Source organism: Pan troglodytes, chromosome 8, assembly GCF_028858775.2.
Source record: "Pan troglodytes isolate AG18354 chromosome 8, NHGRI_mPanTro3-v2.0_pri, whole genome shotgun sequence".
NCBI classification, from domain to species: Eukaryota; Metazoa; Chordata; class Mammalia; order Primates; family Hominidae; genus Pan; species Pan troglodytes.
In genome coordinates this window covers 82,312,760-82,327,890 of record NC_072406.2, presented here as the reverse complement: position 1 = coordinate 82,327,890, position 15,131 = coordinate 82,312,760, and the positions used below count along the sequence as shown (strand labels likewise).

At 48.6% G+C, this 15,131-nt stretch overlaps 1 protein-coding gene across 1 annotated transcript in view; it reads right to left on the bottom strand.

Moving 5' to 3' along the window:
- Positions 1 to 97: 97 nt before the first annotated feature.
- The window catches only part of MACROH2A2 (macroH2A.2 histone), a 59,537-nt gene continuing 44,503 nt past the window's right edge, over positions 98 to 15,131 (bottom strand). The window contains exons 7-9 of the mRNA XM_001170543.5: positions 12,084 to 12,173; positions 3,180 to 3,354; positions 98 to 860 (exon numbers count right to left, since the gene is read on the bottom strand). Coding sequence (XP_001170543.2) covers positions 695 to 860; positions 3,180 to 3,354; positions 12,084 to 12,173 — 431 coding nt within the window. The 3' untranslated portion in view covers positions 98 to 694. The remainder of the gene's footprint in view (positions 861 to 3,179; positions 3,355 to 12,083; positions 12,174 to 15,131) is intronic.

Here is a 15,131-nt window from a genome sequence, read left to right as displayed (position 1 = left end):
ACAGGCCTTCTTCTATTGACTTACAATATTCTAGAAGGACCTACGTGTGGGGACACAGTTTTCCAAACTGAGGAAAATGTTGCAATAAAAGAATATGTTGTAAGAAAGACACTGGATCTTTTATTTTTTTCCTTTCATTTTCTTTTTCTTAAAAAAACAAAATGAAACCAAAAAAAAGCCTGAATCAAAACCTTTTTAGGAGTAGTTACAGATATTATAGGGATGGGGGCGGGGGGCACTAAAACAAAAGAGAAAAGCACCAGTGAGATGTCTTTCCCATTTTCTTCTCTCCGCCACGGAACACGCACACCAACAGAGCCCAGGCCACTTTTTGCCCTCTTCCCTTGGAAAAAGGAGGAACAGAAGATTTAAGAATTTTGAAAGGATTTTTTTCTTGTGTGAATGTGTGTAAAAGTCAATGCTATAAATCTAAAACGAGGTCTGTTTTTTTAAAAAAGTTCTAAAACAACAGGAGGAAAACACATGGAAAGAAACCCCTCGCGGAGACCTGCTTCCTTACAGATGGAGGCTCTTTTGGAGGACAGTGTGAAGGGCAGAGGGCTCCCTGCGCCGGCAGGACCTGCCCGGCCACCCTCCACTCCCCTGCCATCACCCCTCCTCTCTCCTTTTAAAAAGCAAAACCCCACTCTTGGGACTCGGGTCGTCCTCCGATCCCTGCTGGAAAGTGCGGCGGCTACTTGGCGTCGAGCTTGGCCATCTCCTGCACGTAGATGCCGATGCTCTCGCTGTCGAAGAGCAGGAAGTACACGTTCTTCAGCGAGGACGCGCTCGAGTCATCAAAGTGGGCTGAGATGGCTTTGAGGGTCACCTGGGCCGCAGTCTGTTTGGGAAAGCAGTTTCTGTGCCAAAGCAAAAGAAGAGCTGATGTCATTTTGGTCCCTGGGACCCATGGGAGCATGAAGTGCCTTTGTTTTTACTGGGTGGGGCCTTGCTGTGTGCGGCCTTGCTGTGTGCAGGGCTAGTCCATGCATGATCTCCTTTGACCCTAGCCAAAGGGACAGCCTGGGGGTGGCAGGTGGGGCATGTTGCCCCCCACTTTATAGGTGTCACACTGACTCGGAGAGGCACAATGATTTAATTTAATTAAATTATTTGTTTTGGGATGGAGTCTCTCTCTGTTGCCCAGGCTGGAGTGCAGTGGCGCGATCTCGGCTCACTGCAACCTCCACCTCCCGGGTTCAAGCGATTCTCCTGCCTCAGCATCCCAAGCAGCTGGGACTACAAGTGTGCACCATCATGCCTGGCTAATTTTTGTATTTTTAGTAGAGACGGGGTTTCACCATGTTGGCTAGGCTGGTCTTGAACTCCTGACCTCAGGTGATCTGCCTGCCTCGGCCTCCCAAAGTGCTGGGATTACAGGTGTGAGCCACCGTGCCCTGCCAAGCACAGTGATTTTAGTCAAGGTCACAGGGCTGGCCAAGTGAAGAGTGCCCCGTATTTTATTTTTTATTATACTTTTTTTAAATTAGTTTTTTTTTCAGAGGCAAAGTCTTGCTCCATCACTCAGGCTAGAGTGCAGTGGTGTGATCATAGCTCACTGCAGCTTCAAACCTCTGGGCTCAAGCTATCTGTCTTCTGCCTCAGCCTCCTAAGTAGCTGGGACTAAAGGCGCGTGCCTATAAAAAAATTTTTTTTTAAAATTTTTTGTAGAGATGGGTCTTGTTATGTTGCCCAGGCTGGTCTCGAACTCCTGGCCTCAAGTGATCCTCCTGCCTCAGCCTCCTAAAGCTTTTGGATTTACAGGTGTGAGCCACCGTGCCATCTCCCTGTATTTGATTCTATGTCACCTGACCAAGTCAAGCTTGGCTTTAAAAATGCTAGCCATTCAGCATTAAAAATACCTGGTCTTCAAAAAAGCAAACAGAAGTTTTATTGGCTCCCTCCAAACTGGTTTATATACTAACCCAATTGCTTAGTAAAGGGCAAAAATGTATGCTCCAAACCTGTCTTCGTAAGTCCTTTTTTATGCACTTAATATTTCATAGGCACAGGCCCATGTAATTTCAGCGTTGTGACTCCAGGCATGGCGGGGTTAATGAAAGTTTGTTAAAGGCCCCAGGTTCCAGGGAGCTACTGATAGTGCCATCCACCAGGCTGGGCCACAGCACCAGCTTCCAGGGACACAGCCAGAATGGTCGTTAGGGGTCAGCCACAGAGACCCCTGGAGCAGGTCCAGGAGGGGCCTGTTAATAGGAATTCTTCCCCATCGCATGTATTCCAGCACAGAACAGCACTGCCGTGGTTCCACTGATGAAAGAATGCATCTCACAGCATCTCTGGGCCTGGAATGCTGAGACTCAATGCTGCTTGCCTAGGTTGATGTGTGATTACAGCAGGAACCTAGGTCTCATTATTTTCCTCTTGGGCTTCCCAGGACACAGCTATGAACCATAGCTATATTATAAAGGACAGCTCTCAAGGTGAGAAGGTGTTCAAAATTAAAGCAATAGATTGGCTAGGGGCATGAAGGGAAAGGATATGTTTTATGTGACAGCAGATATCCTCATTACGTATCTGAAACAATGCCCAGCTGGGATCTGTGACAATCCAGTCATTGCCCAGTCTCCTTTTCAGCAATCACTCGGGGACAGATTTTCACTTCTCTGGGTGTATTCATCAAAGCCTTGAACTCCTGGCTCTGCAGTCTCCCAGAGCAGCAATGGAATTCTCTGGGGATTCTGGAGCCAGAGGTCGGAGATGGGGGGCCTGAGATTCTGCATTCTGACATCGGTCACTGCTGCCTATGGACCACACTCTGAGTAGCAAGGCCTTCGAGCCTGGCGTTTTCTGATCATGTGTCCTGGACATGGACAGCTGGTGGGAATATGGACTTTGAACCTGGAAAGCTCTCAAAAAATAACACACCAGCTGGCCTCTGCCTCCCGCTCCTCCCCTGGGCTGCCTTCCTCCTGGGGCTTTAACATCAAGGAGGCACTGGGGCTGGCCCCAGCCGGGGAAGACCTGCTGCGTAAGAGCCAGTGGGCTCGCTTCCCCATGGTTTCTGAAGGATGAAAACCGGGTTTCCTGCCCCGTCATCTGGTCAGCATACTTGGCTGTGCTGGCAGCCCTTGGCAACACCCAGATGAGATGTAAGTGGGGGAGCAGCTGATTTCCAGGGAAAAAGCCGGAGGAATCAACTCAGGGGAACTGCATCTTACCTGCCGCTGGGGAAAGGCGGGAACGCGACGGACTTTAGCTTCTTGTCCTCCGCCGCTGACAGGCAGTTTTTGATGGTCTCTTCAAGCTGTTCTTCACATTTGTCGGAGCCCCACTGAGGGATGTGACAGTGGATGACAAATTTGGCTGCGAGTCCACTGGATTGGCTGACGGCGGCTGGGACATAGGAGAGAAAATGCCTCGGGTTATTTCCTAAGGTTTCCTAGGTTATAGCCTAACCTCATCAGGTACCTGTTAGATCTGGAGATAAGGCAGTGATAGAGACGTTGGCTGGGCAGCATCCTGTGCTCCTGATGTGGACTATGTTTAACGAGAGCAAGAGCTGGGCTGGATCGCTTTGCACAGTTAGCACAAGCTTTGGGTAGAAGCGTTTAATGCTGCTCTGATGCGCCATTTTCATATGGTCTGCCAAGTAGTCCCTGGGTTGGGCTACCTCCTCACAATGGTTCCTAGCTAAAGGGACACGTCAGATCCTCTCTGGTGGCTGTGGTAGGTAAAGTAATGGCATCCCAAAACATCCACGTCCTCCTCCCTGGAACCTGTGGGTGTTCCCGTACATGGCAAAAAGGACTTTGCAGATGTGATTAAGTGAAGGCTCTTGAGATGGGGAGATGATCCTGGACTGTCTGGGTGAGCCTGGGACCTGATAAGAGGGAGGCAAGGAGGTCAAAGGCAGGAGAAGGCCGTGGGATGAAGGAGACAGAGATTGGAACGATGCAGCCAGGAGCCAAGGAATGTTGCAGCTTAGAAGCTGGAAAAGGCAAGGAAGGGATCCTTCCCTGAGCCTCCAGAAGGAACCAGCCCTGCCAACACCTGGATCTTAGACTCTTAAAACTCATTGTGGACTTCTGGCCTCCAGAACTGTAAGACAAATTTGTGTTGTCTGAAGCCACGAACTTTGTGGTAATTTGTTACAGTAGCCACAGGAAATGAATACAGTGGCTTTTATTTTTATTTTTTTATTTTTAGTTTTTTTTTGAGACAGAGTCTTTTTCTGTCGCCCAGGCTGGAGTGCAGTGGTGCGATCTCAGCTCGCTGCAACCTCCACCTCCTGGGTTCAAGTGATTCTAGTGCCTCAGCCTCTCGAGTAGCTGGGATTACAGGCATGTGCTAATTTTTAAAATTTTTTTATAGAGATGAGGTTTTGCTATGTTGCCCAGACTGGTCTTGAACTCCAGGGCTCAAGTGATCCTCTTGCCTCAGGCACCCAAAGTGCTGGGATTACAGGCGTGAGCCATCACACCTGGCCTACTGTGGCTTTTAAAAAATAGCTGTGCCTGGGCCCCACAGAGTCAGGGTACTGACCACCCAGAGGTCCTGACTCAGTAGGCCTGGTGCAGGGGCTTATGCTTATGTGATTTTAGGACCTTCTATGAGTTGAGAACCACTGAACTTGATTGTGTAGTTCCTTGACAGGGACTGCCATTTGATGATCTCCACATGCCCTGCAGAGAGTGGGGTTTCAAAAGCGGGCTGTGAAATTGAATTAGGCCAGCCTTGTCGCACAATTTCTGTCATACTCCTTTGTTTTACTGTTTACTCCCCTAAATGTGGTTCCCATTGGTGACAGAGTTGATAAAGCCCCGTGGCTGCTAAGCTCGAGGGAAGTCCCTGTGGGACTCCCCAGGGGAGCAGTTCCCTCGGATCTGCCTGAGGCAGCTGCAGCTTCAGCCATGAGCCATGCTTGCCCCCACGCTGCCCGTCTACGCCCTATGCCCCTCCAGGAACCCAGGAATCGGCGTAGCAAGGGTCCGTGGCCACTAGGGGCAGCACTGGTAACAGAAACGTGTGTCCGCCGTATTCCAGAGCTGTGTGTGGGGTTGAGGTGAAAGACTGACTGGAAATCTATGATGCCCACCTAGTTTATGATAAGTATTTCCTGGCAATGTCCACAGTGTCAGGGAAGTACTGACTGCACTTCCTCGCATGGGTGGAAGCCAAATCCAAGGGACCCCTTCGTCCATCAGGGGAGGCTGTAGGCTCCCTGCCTTCCAGTGCCTAGACGGGGCTCAGTGTCATCACACGTGAACGCCTGAGTGCAGGACCCAGGCCACACAATACACCGAGGCCCTGGGTAGGGGCCCGCCATGCGTGCTGACTCTACGACCACGTATATTTGTGCACCAGAAGCAGAGTGTCCCTCTTTGGACTGAACAATGATGCCCCTAAAACTGGAGGCTGCTCTGCTGAGAACCAAGGACCCTGGAGATGGGCCTTGCCTGCATGGTGCCATCTTCCCGAGCACCTGGCTGCTATTGTATGCTGGACAGAGTTTGGCTTGTTACAGTCATGGCTGATTTATTTCATATATTTTAAAAGTATAATCATGTTACTAGCAGAATGGTATTCCTCTAATGTAAAGTCTTTTTTTTTTTTTTTGAGACAGGATGCCCCTCTGTTGCCCAGGCTGGAGTGCAGTGGCTCGATCACAGCTCACTGTAACCTCTGCCTCTCGGGTTCAAGCGATTCAATTCTCCTGCCTCAGCTTCCCAAGTGGCTGGGATTACAGGCACCCGCCACCATGCCCGGCTAATTTTTTGTATTTTTAGTAGAGATGGGGTTTCACCATGTTGGCCAGGTTGGTCTTGAACTCCTGACCTCAAGTGATCCACCCACCTCGGCCTCCCAGAGTGCTAGGATTATACTGCACCCAGCCAAAAGTCATTTTTAAATAAAAGGAATATGTTCCTATTGGCAATGTCAAACATCCAATCAAGTAAAAAATGACTTTCAGGGTAGTGCACGATGACATTTCAGTCCAAAACAAAGTATGTTCATGGCAACTGGAAATGAATAACACAGCTTGTAGCCATAATGCTTTGTAATGTTCTCCAGAGGTGTCAAGGATGAGGGTCAAGTTATTTCAAGGGTTGTGACCCTGGTATTTGGTATAAGCACCTATCCACATAATGACTAGGGGCATTCTCTTACCTAATGTGATGTTGCCTGGTGAAGACCTGCATTCTGAGGGTGGCAGTGCTGCTGCTGGGAGCTTCTAGAACCTTCCCCCAGGTGAGCCATCACAGTTCTTGGGAGTCACCACAGCAAAAGGGGACTCTAGGTTGGCCCCTTGTCCTGCTGAGAGGCTGCTACTGCTGATGCCTGGTTTCCGTGACACTGTGGGTTTTCTTTTAACAGCACCTCAGTTTCCCACAATGGCCTCTCTTCTTCCTGCGTGTCTGGGCCCAGTGCTCTTCTCTCTGCTGCAGCCCCACCTCCTAAGCAGCCATCTGCAAGCCATTTTCCTCCTTAGCTTTCAACAGGGACCTGCACCTCATGACCTTTCTGGGGCCCCAGGGCTAACACGTGCCCAGTAAAATGGCCATTCACTCCTGAAACCCGATTCCCCTTTTCCCCTCTTTGTCACTGCAGACACCATCAGTTTCCTCTGCCTTGTCTCATTTCAGGCCCATGTGCTTCATTTTCACCCCCACTCCACCCCCACCCTCATCCAATACAGCTTTCTTGATGGTCTTCGGGCCCCAGCCCTCTGTCTGCCAAACCATCCTCCACACGGTTGCTGGAGCCAAGGTCCTTAAACTCCACATTTAAACTCAGAATCTGCAACTGCTCCTGATTGCCCCCTGGCCTTACTGCAGTCCTCCCAGGCTCCCTTCATGGTCGGCCCCTCTCCCCTTGGAGTCTATCCATTTCTTGCTCTTTCTGGATGCCCAGTCGTCCACCAGCCAGTGGGCTCAGTCCACTGCACACATGGGTCTGGCTGCACCTCTGTCTCCACACTTGGCTATCCTCCTTTGTCCCTGACTCCCTCGCCCATTCTCTCCGGGCCTCTGCCATGCAATTCAGCAGCCAGCTGTGCTAAGTGATGTACTGTGTTACCCTGGGGTCCCCGCCTGGTTGTAAAATTCAGGAGTGTTCAGGGCCTACAATCACATCCACATCCCGATGCCTGCGCCCGACAGCACACACCGTAGATGCTTAACGTGAACTGGTTCTGCCCCAGATGACATCTTCACTGAAGCACTTTTGTATTCCTTGCTGCTGCCTGGCTCCTGCCACAGTCACTGGCAGGCAGGTGCTCCAATATTCAACAAATGAATGAAAGTCCTGACTTTTCATCAGTTTGCTCAGCCCTGGAAACCCTGGACTTACCTAGCTCCAGCTTCTGCCTCCCTGAACATGCAGCATCGCTGCCTCTCACTGACTCTGCACCTGAAATATTTTCTTGATCCACCCTCCCTGACCCCCTGCCACAGGGTGGGCCTGCACTGCAGTTGGTCTGTTTTAACCATGTTAAGATGCACTTTTTTTTTGTTTAAACATTTTAATATTGTTGAAATCAGGAAGCATCTTAGAACTGCTGTCAGCCTGGAGCTGAGTTCTTCCAGAAAGAAATTACATTTCCTTCTATGTCACCTGGGGACACTACCAAACTAAGGCTATGTCTCACTCTCTTCTCTGCCTCAGGTTTTGAGCTGCACTGGATCTGGCTGCAAATCTTCAGGAGCACTGGCTTGTGGTTCAAATTCTTTTTCTTTTTTTTAGACACAGAGTTTCACTCTTGCCACCCAGGCTGGAGTGCAATAGCGTGATCTTGGCTCACTGCAACCTCTGCCTTCCGGGTTCAAGTGATTCTCCTGCCTCAGCCTCCCAAGTAGCTGGGATTACAGGCACCCACCACCACGCCCAGCTAATTTTTCTATTTTTACTAGACAGGGTTTCTCCATGTTGGTCAGGCTGGTCTCAAACTCCCGACCTCAGGTGAGCCACCCGCCTCTGCCTCTCAAAGTGCTTTGATTACAGGCGTGAGCCACCATGCCTGGCCAAATTCTTTAGTGAGGCTTTTTTTTTTTTTTTCCTCTCTGTCCACTGGATGCCAAGGTCAAGATATTTGCTCCTCCTTTCTGCGTGGTGGGTTCATGTCTTGCTTGCTGTTATACTAATGTGCCCCAGCTTTATGTGGGGCCTCCTATTAGACACTTTATTTTGGAAATTTAATTTTTCTTAATGTTACATACAATAAGAGTATATCTTAACAACTGATGGTGTTTTTAAATGAAATGCAATGTGGTGTTAGACAGTGGCGAACCATCTCCCCTTCTCCATTTTTCCCAGGGTGCTAACACTCACTGGCCCCAGGCCATGGCTTCTTACACCTAACATATTTGCACCAATGTCTTAGCTCAAAATTGTGTCCTGTAGCCCTCTCCTTCCTTCCAGGTTCATGTCTATTTCCTTGGTGCAGACTTTTGTATTCTTTCCAGCTAGTGTCTGGATTGCTGCCTCTCAACTTCTGCACGTCTGAAATTGTACATCTTTTGTCCTCATTCTTGAATGACAGTGTAGCAAAATGTGGAATTCTTGGTTGACAGGTTTTTTTTCCCTTCAGTGCTTTGAAGGTATTTCTTTCCTGTTTCTACACATCTTTTTTTTTTGCTGATGAGAAGTCTGCTGTCAGTAGAAGAGCCATCATTTCTTTACAAATGATCTGCCTCTCCTCTCGGGTTACTTTGAAGGTTTCTTTTGATTTTTCAATTTCTAAGGCTTTACCACAACACTCCAGGTTTTGGATTTATTTTCATGTATTTTGCTTGATATTTTCAGCTTAAGGGCTCGTGCTTCATCCTAGAAAATTCTCAGCTACGATCTCCTTAAATAATGCTTTTCTACTTTCTATTTCTGCCTTTGGAACTCTGTTTAGAAGTGTGTTGGTGCTGGGCACGGTGGCTCCCACCTGTAATCCTAGCATTTTGGGAGGCTGAGGCAGGAGGATCACTTAAGCCCAGCAGTTCAAGATCAGCCTGGGCAACATAGCAAGAACCCATCTCTATTTAAAAAATAATTTAAAAAAGAAGTGTGTTGGAGCTTCTCATTCTGTGTAGAGCAGCTATTTTTCCTCTCCTTTGCACCCTATCAGGCAGTTTCTGGGGAACCTTCCCCACACCCAGGCCCCCAGTCCTGATGCCGTCTTAGATGACTGAGTTGGGGCTTGGTCTCATGGTTATATCGGGGATGTGGTAGAGCCAAACATTGAGTCGGTGGGCAATGTGGCCCTGGGCTTAGGTGAGGGGCTCTCTTCTCCCTTCTGCTACCCTAGAAAGACAGATTTTTATAGAAGTTGTAGCCCTGGGTGGTGGCTAGAGCTTTGGCTTCTTGTAAAGGCCGCGAGAGTCTCATGCAGCCCCTTGCTTTGGGCAGTGAGTCTGGCTCTGGCCCTCTTTATACTCTGTATAAAGTGAAGCGACTCTGCATCTTATAGACCTGGAGCCCAGGCCTGGGGCGGCAGCCTCCTGCAGGTGCTGCTGCAGCCCTCCTGTCTCTGTCTACATGGAGGCTTATCTTATATTTGAGTGTGGCTCTTAGGGTTTTTAAAGAGACACTGCATCTATTACTGCTTTGCCTGTGGGGAGTAGTGGGTGGAGATTTAAAGTGTGGGCTCTTGTTCTTTCTGGACTGGAAGCCCCCATTACTTTTTTCTTTTCTTCTTCTTTTTTTTTTTTTTTTTTGAGACAGAATCTTTCTCTGTTGCCCAGGCTGGAGTGCAGTGGCACGATCTTGGCTCACTGCAACCTCCACTTCCCAGGTTCAAGTGATTCTCCTGCTTCAGCCTCTGAGTAGCTTGGGATTACAGGCATGCACCACCATGCCTGGCTAATTTTTGTATTTTTAGTAGAGACGAGGTTTCACCATGTTGGTCAAACTGGTCTTGAACTCCTGTCCTTGTGATCCGCCTGCCTCAGCCTCCCAAAGTGCTGGGATTACACGCATGAGCCACAGTGCCTGGGCCCTACTTTTATAACAATCAAGTCTAATCTGGACAGCCCCCTGCTTAAACTTCCAAGTGCCCTCATGTCCATGTAGGGTCAGATCCAGACCCCTTCGCACAGCCCACAGGCCCAGACTCATCTTGGCTGCTGTTTCTCTCCTCCCACGTGCTGACCCAAGACTCCCTGCTCATGTAAGACACGCGTCTTCTCGCATGCAGTGCTCCTATTGCCCTCTGTGTCCCACCCCCAAGGGGTCTCACAGCCTCACTGCAGTCCTCCCACGCTCCCCTACACTGAGGTCGTGGCTCCTGCTCTGTGCCCCAATTATGCATCTGAGGGCAGTGGTGGGTTTTATTTTCTTCTGAAGCCCTGCGGCACTTGGCACTGACTAAGGGTACAAGGAGTGAACTGATTGGGAGTCGTGTGGGTGGGAACATGGATCTGAGGTTGAATCCACCTGTCAAAAAGTTGCCCAATATCCTGGACAAGAGATGATAAAAAAAAACTTGTGCACAGATGTTCACTGCAGCTCTATTCACAATCACCAAAGGCGGAAACAGCCCAAATGTCCATCAGTAAATGAATGGTTAAACAAAATGGAATATTATTCAGCCATGAAAAGGAATAAGTACTGACCCATGCTACAGTATGGATGAACTTTGAAAAAAATGTTAAGTGAGAGAAGCCAGACAGAAAAGTCATATATTGCATGATCCCATTTATATGAAATGTCCAGAATAGGCAAATCCGTAGAGACAGAAAGTAGATTAGTGCTTGCCAGGGCCTGACGGGGCACTGGGCATGACTGTTTAATGGTTAGGGGGTTTGTTGGGGGAAAAGCTAAGTGTTGAGAGAAGCTGAGGCAGGGCTTGCATGTCTGACATAATGTAAAAGAGTCTTGGAACATGTCCGGGGTCCAGATTCGAAAACCCCTTGTGGCCTTTGGAACACCAAGCTCTGTGCCAAAGGGTGGAAGGCCACCCTGACACACCATAATCTAAGCCCAGGGCATAAAACCCCTCGTGGCTTGGATAGAATCCAGGGCTCGTGGCTCTGAATGTGTCTAGACTTGCTGGCTTCTTGCTCCTTGCTCTCCCAGGATCGATTGTATCTTGAGTTAAAAGAACCTGCTCTCCATTATCTCAAGTAGCAGAATATGTTCCAAATGCTTCAAAGGAAATGCTAAACTGTCACAGCTGTAGATCATGCGCTTGCCCTTTCGACCCCCACATCCTCATCACCTGTTTCTTTGTTTGATCACCAATAAATAGCCTGGGCTTCCAGAGCTCGGGGCCTTCACAACCTCCACACATTAGTGACAGCCCCCTGGACCCACTTTCTCTCTCAAACTATCTTTTCTCATTCCTTTGACTCCGCTGGACTTTGTCACCCCCATGACCTGGTGTTGAGTCCGATCAACCCAACAGGGTTTCTTTGTGAGGTGATATCAAAGCTCTGGACTAGGTGGTGGTGATGGCTGCACAACACTGTAAAAGTACTTAATGCCACTGACTTATACGCTTTAAAATAGTTCCAGCGGCCGGGTGTGGTGGCTTATGTCTGTAATCCCAGCACTTTGGGAGACCAAGGCGGGTGGATCACTTGAGGTTAGGACTTTGAGACCAGCCTGGCCAACATGGCAAAACCCCATCTCTACTAAAAATACAAACACTAGCCAGGCATGGTGGCATGGGCCTGTAATTCCAGCAACTCGGGAGGCTAAGGCGCAAGAATCGTTTGAACTTGGGAGGCAGAGGTTGCAGTGAGCTGAGATCATGCCACTACACTCCAGCCTGGGCGACAGAGTGAGACTCTTTCTCAAAAGAAAAAAAAAAAAGAACAAAACATAGTTCCAGTGGTAAGTCCTATGGTATGTGTATTTTATCACACACATGCAAAGTTCACCCAATGGCTCTAGACCATTTTGGGGGATCTGATGCAAACTGACTTGAATTATTCAAACATATTGGAGTCCCCAGGACATCTGAAAGGATCTCTATGGGCCTGCCCAAATTACCTGAGATGCTAAAACAGCTTTCTGATTAGTTATGGCATACTTTGACTCATAAGCTGAATAGGCATGAGGCACGTGAGGCTGGAGACTCCAGAGAGGAGGGTGAGGCCATGCTGGTGACAGGAGCCTAGTTCCACACTTACCTTCGGCGACTTCCAAAGGGCCTTGGGATTTGCGAAGCTCTTTTACCGTTTCCAAGAACTCTTTTCCCCCAGCCTTTTCCAAGGCTTTACCTGCAAAGGAGAGCAATGGGAAGCCACTGTGGTTGTTTTTTCAATCTAATTACACTGTTTGACATATTTGTAGTAGGCCAGGAGAAAACAAAAGCACTGTTAGAAACTAGGAATTGAACTTCCCAATTGTTATCCTGGTTTGCCAGTGGTCAGGGGAGGCAGGGGACTCTGGGCCTCAGTCTAGCAGACTTAGATTGGCAAGCTTTTACCAAGGATCTTTTAAGGGGTGATTTGGCCATAAAGCGGTCTCATGGCTTGAGTCTTGTAGATGATTTAAAAACAAAACAACAAAAAACTGAGATTCTAGTGTTGTGTCCCACAGGTTTAGTACTCATGTGGAGAGCTCTGAAGTCCTGGTCCCATCACAGTGCCATCAACATACTGTACGTGCTTGAGTCAAAGGACAGACAGAGGCCCAGGGCAGCCTGGCATGTTGTTCCCCCAACCCGGTGCTCAGTTTGCAATGGAGAAATGCAGAGAGGCTAATCTCTAAGGACTTTCCTGCTGGGAGATGCCCTGAACCTTTGATGTTAGGGGAATGCCCCACTCTTTCTTTTTTTTCCTACCTCAGCTCTTACTTCTACACAGGCCAAGTGGAACCCCTGGGAGATGACAGGACACCACCTCTGACCCCACAGAAACCCTGTCGGTGTGCACCAGTGCATCCAGCTCTCATGTCTCTGAGATGACATGGGTGTTTTGTCCAGACTGGGATGACGGCAGCTTTGGGGCAGCAGAGGAGGCATTTTTCAGATGTTTTCATCTTTGAATGAACTTGGTGATCTGGATGTCTGCGGCAAGTCTCAGCTCTCTCTTTATGAATCATCATTATTATTATGGTTCAGTTCATGGTCTTCCCCAGGGCCTGGGTGCTGATGCTTCCCCACTCCACACTCGAGCCTCAAGTATATGTGGACAGCCACAGTACACTGTGCAGCTGGTTTAGGACAAGTGTCTATTCCAGTGGTCACTGTCCACTGGGGGAGGGCGTGCAGAGGGGTTTTCTTTGTTAATGTTCTTGGGTTTCCATGATGCAACTGAGAAATGGTGATTGTGCATTATACCCAGTACCTCTGAGACTCCTTTCTGGCCCCCAGATCCCTGGACACTGTTGATCTATTGGGTCCAGAAGCCTGGAGAAGGCCGGGTAACTGAAGCTGGTAGCCAGTTCATGTTGAGAAGCAGAGGACTAGGTCTACACTGGCGCCCTCTGCATTCAGGTCAAGGGCCAAATGGGAATGTGCAGAAGGCAAGGGGAATCCACCCTCCTCACTGAAGCCTTTTAAGAAAAAAGCATCCTGGAGAGAGGTAGTTTCTCTCTACAGAAGCATTCCCAAGAAGGAAAGGAGCAATGCTAGAATGAGAATACCACAGCTTTGCAACTCCTAACAAATGGCGGAATCTAGAGAAGAGGCATCAATGGCCACCAGCATCACACCAATACAGACAACCAGGCACGACGCGCCTCCTCGGGCACGAGCGCTCCCCGCTGACCAAGGAGTCTTGGCAAAGTTTTCGAACCTACACCTCATGAAACCTCTAGATCCAACCACCAAGTTATAAAAAAGCAAAGAAACATGTTTTATGATGCCAGGAGGATATAATCAACAAAATCCGGACTGCATGAAACCCTATAGGACAAATGGCCCAGCTTCCTCAACAAATGAATTGCAAAGAAATAAGAAAGAGATGAAGGAGGAACCTATGGTATAAGAGACTCATCAACCAACTGCAGTGCGTGGACTGATTTGGATCCAAAATCAAATAAACAAATTTTCTTTCTTTCCTTTCTTCCTTTCTCTCTCCCTCTCCCCCTCCTTCCCTCCCTCCTTCCTTCTCTACCTTCCCTTCCTTCCTTTCTCTCTCTGTCTCTCTCCCTCTCTCTCTTTCTCTTTCTTTCCCTCCCTCCCTCTCTCTCTCTCTCTTTCTTTCTTTCCTTTCTTAATTTCTTGACATGGTCTCACTCTGTGCACTCTGTGGCCCAGGCTGGAGTGTAGTGGCATGATCACAGTTCACTGCAGCCTAGAACTCCTGGGCTTAAGTGATCCTCCCACCCCAGCCTCCCACCTTAGCTGGGAGCACAGGCATATGCCACCAAGCCTGGCTAATTTTTGTATTTTTTGTAGAGATGGGGTTTTTGCCATGTGCCCAGGTTGATCTGGAACTTCTGAGCTCAAGTGGTCTGCCCACCTTAGCCTCCCAAAGTGCTGGGATTACAGGTGTGAGCCACCGTACTTGGGCCCCCCTTTTTTATAAGAGATGAGGGTCCCACTATATTGTCCAGGCTGGTCTCAAACTCCTGGGCTCAAGCGATCCTCCTGCCTCAGCTTCCCAAGTAGCTGGGACTACAGGAGTGTGCCACTGTGCCTGGTTTAAACAAATGTTTAAGAAACTTGACATTTATGATGTAACTGGAATTGGAACACTGGTAATTTGTTGATATTGCTATCTTTTTAAAGGTACAATAATGTATTGTGGCTGTGTTGTTAGTAAACAGCCCTTATCTGTTAGAAGTCATTGTGAAATATTCATAGATAAAATGATGTCTGGAAGTATGTGGAGGGGGTAAGAGCTGAAACAAAGGTGGCCATGGGTGGTGATTATTGCATCTGATTGCATAGGGTTTCATTATACTTTTCTGTTATTTTTTGTGTATGCTTGACTTTTCTCATAATAACATAATGTTTTGAAAAGAGTAAGGCAGGGCCTTGGCTGCTGGGATGGTTAGTTTGGGTGATGGTGGTGGAAAATGGAATCGTAACGGGAGGGACTCCTCCTAACACAGCAGCAATAAAACAACTGTCAATGACTAACTGCCTAGGAGCCCAGCACTGTGCTAAGCCCCATCACAGCACCCCTATGGGACAGGTACTATTGCTATCCTCCCTTACAGAGGAGGAAACGGAGGTTCAGGGAGGTTTAGAAACCTGCCAAAGGTCACACAGCTAGGAAGCAATT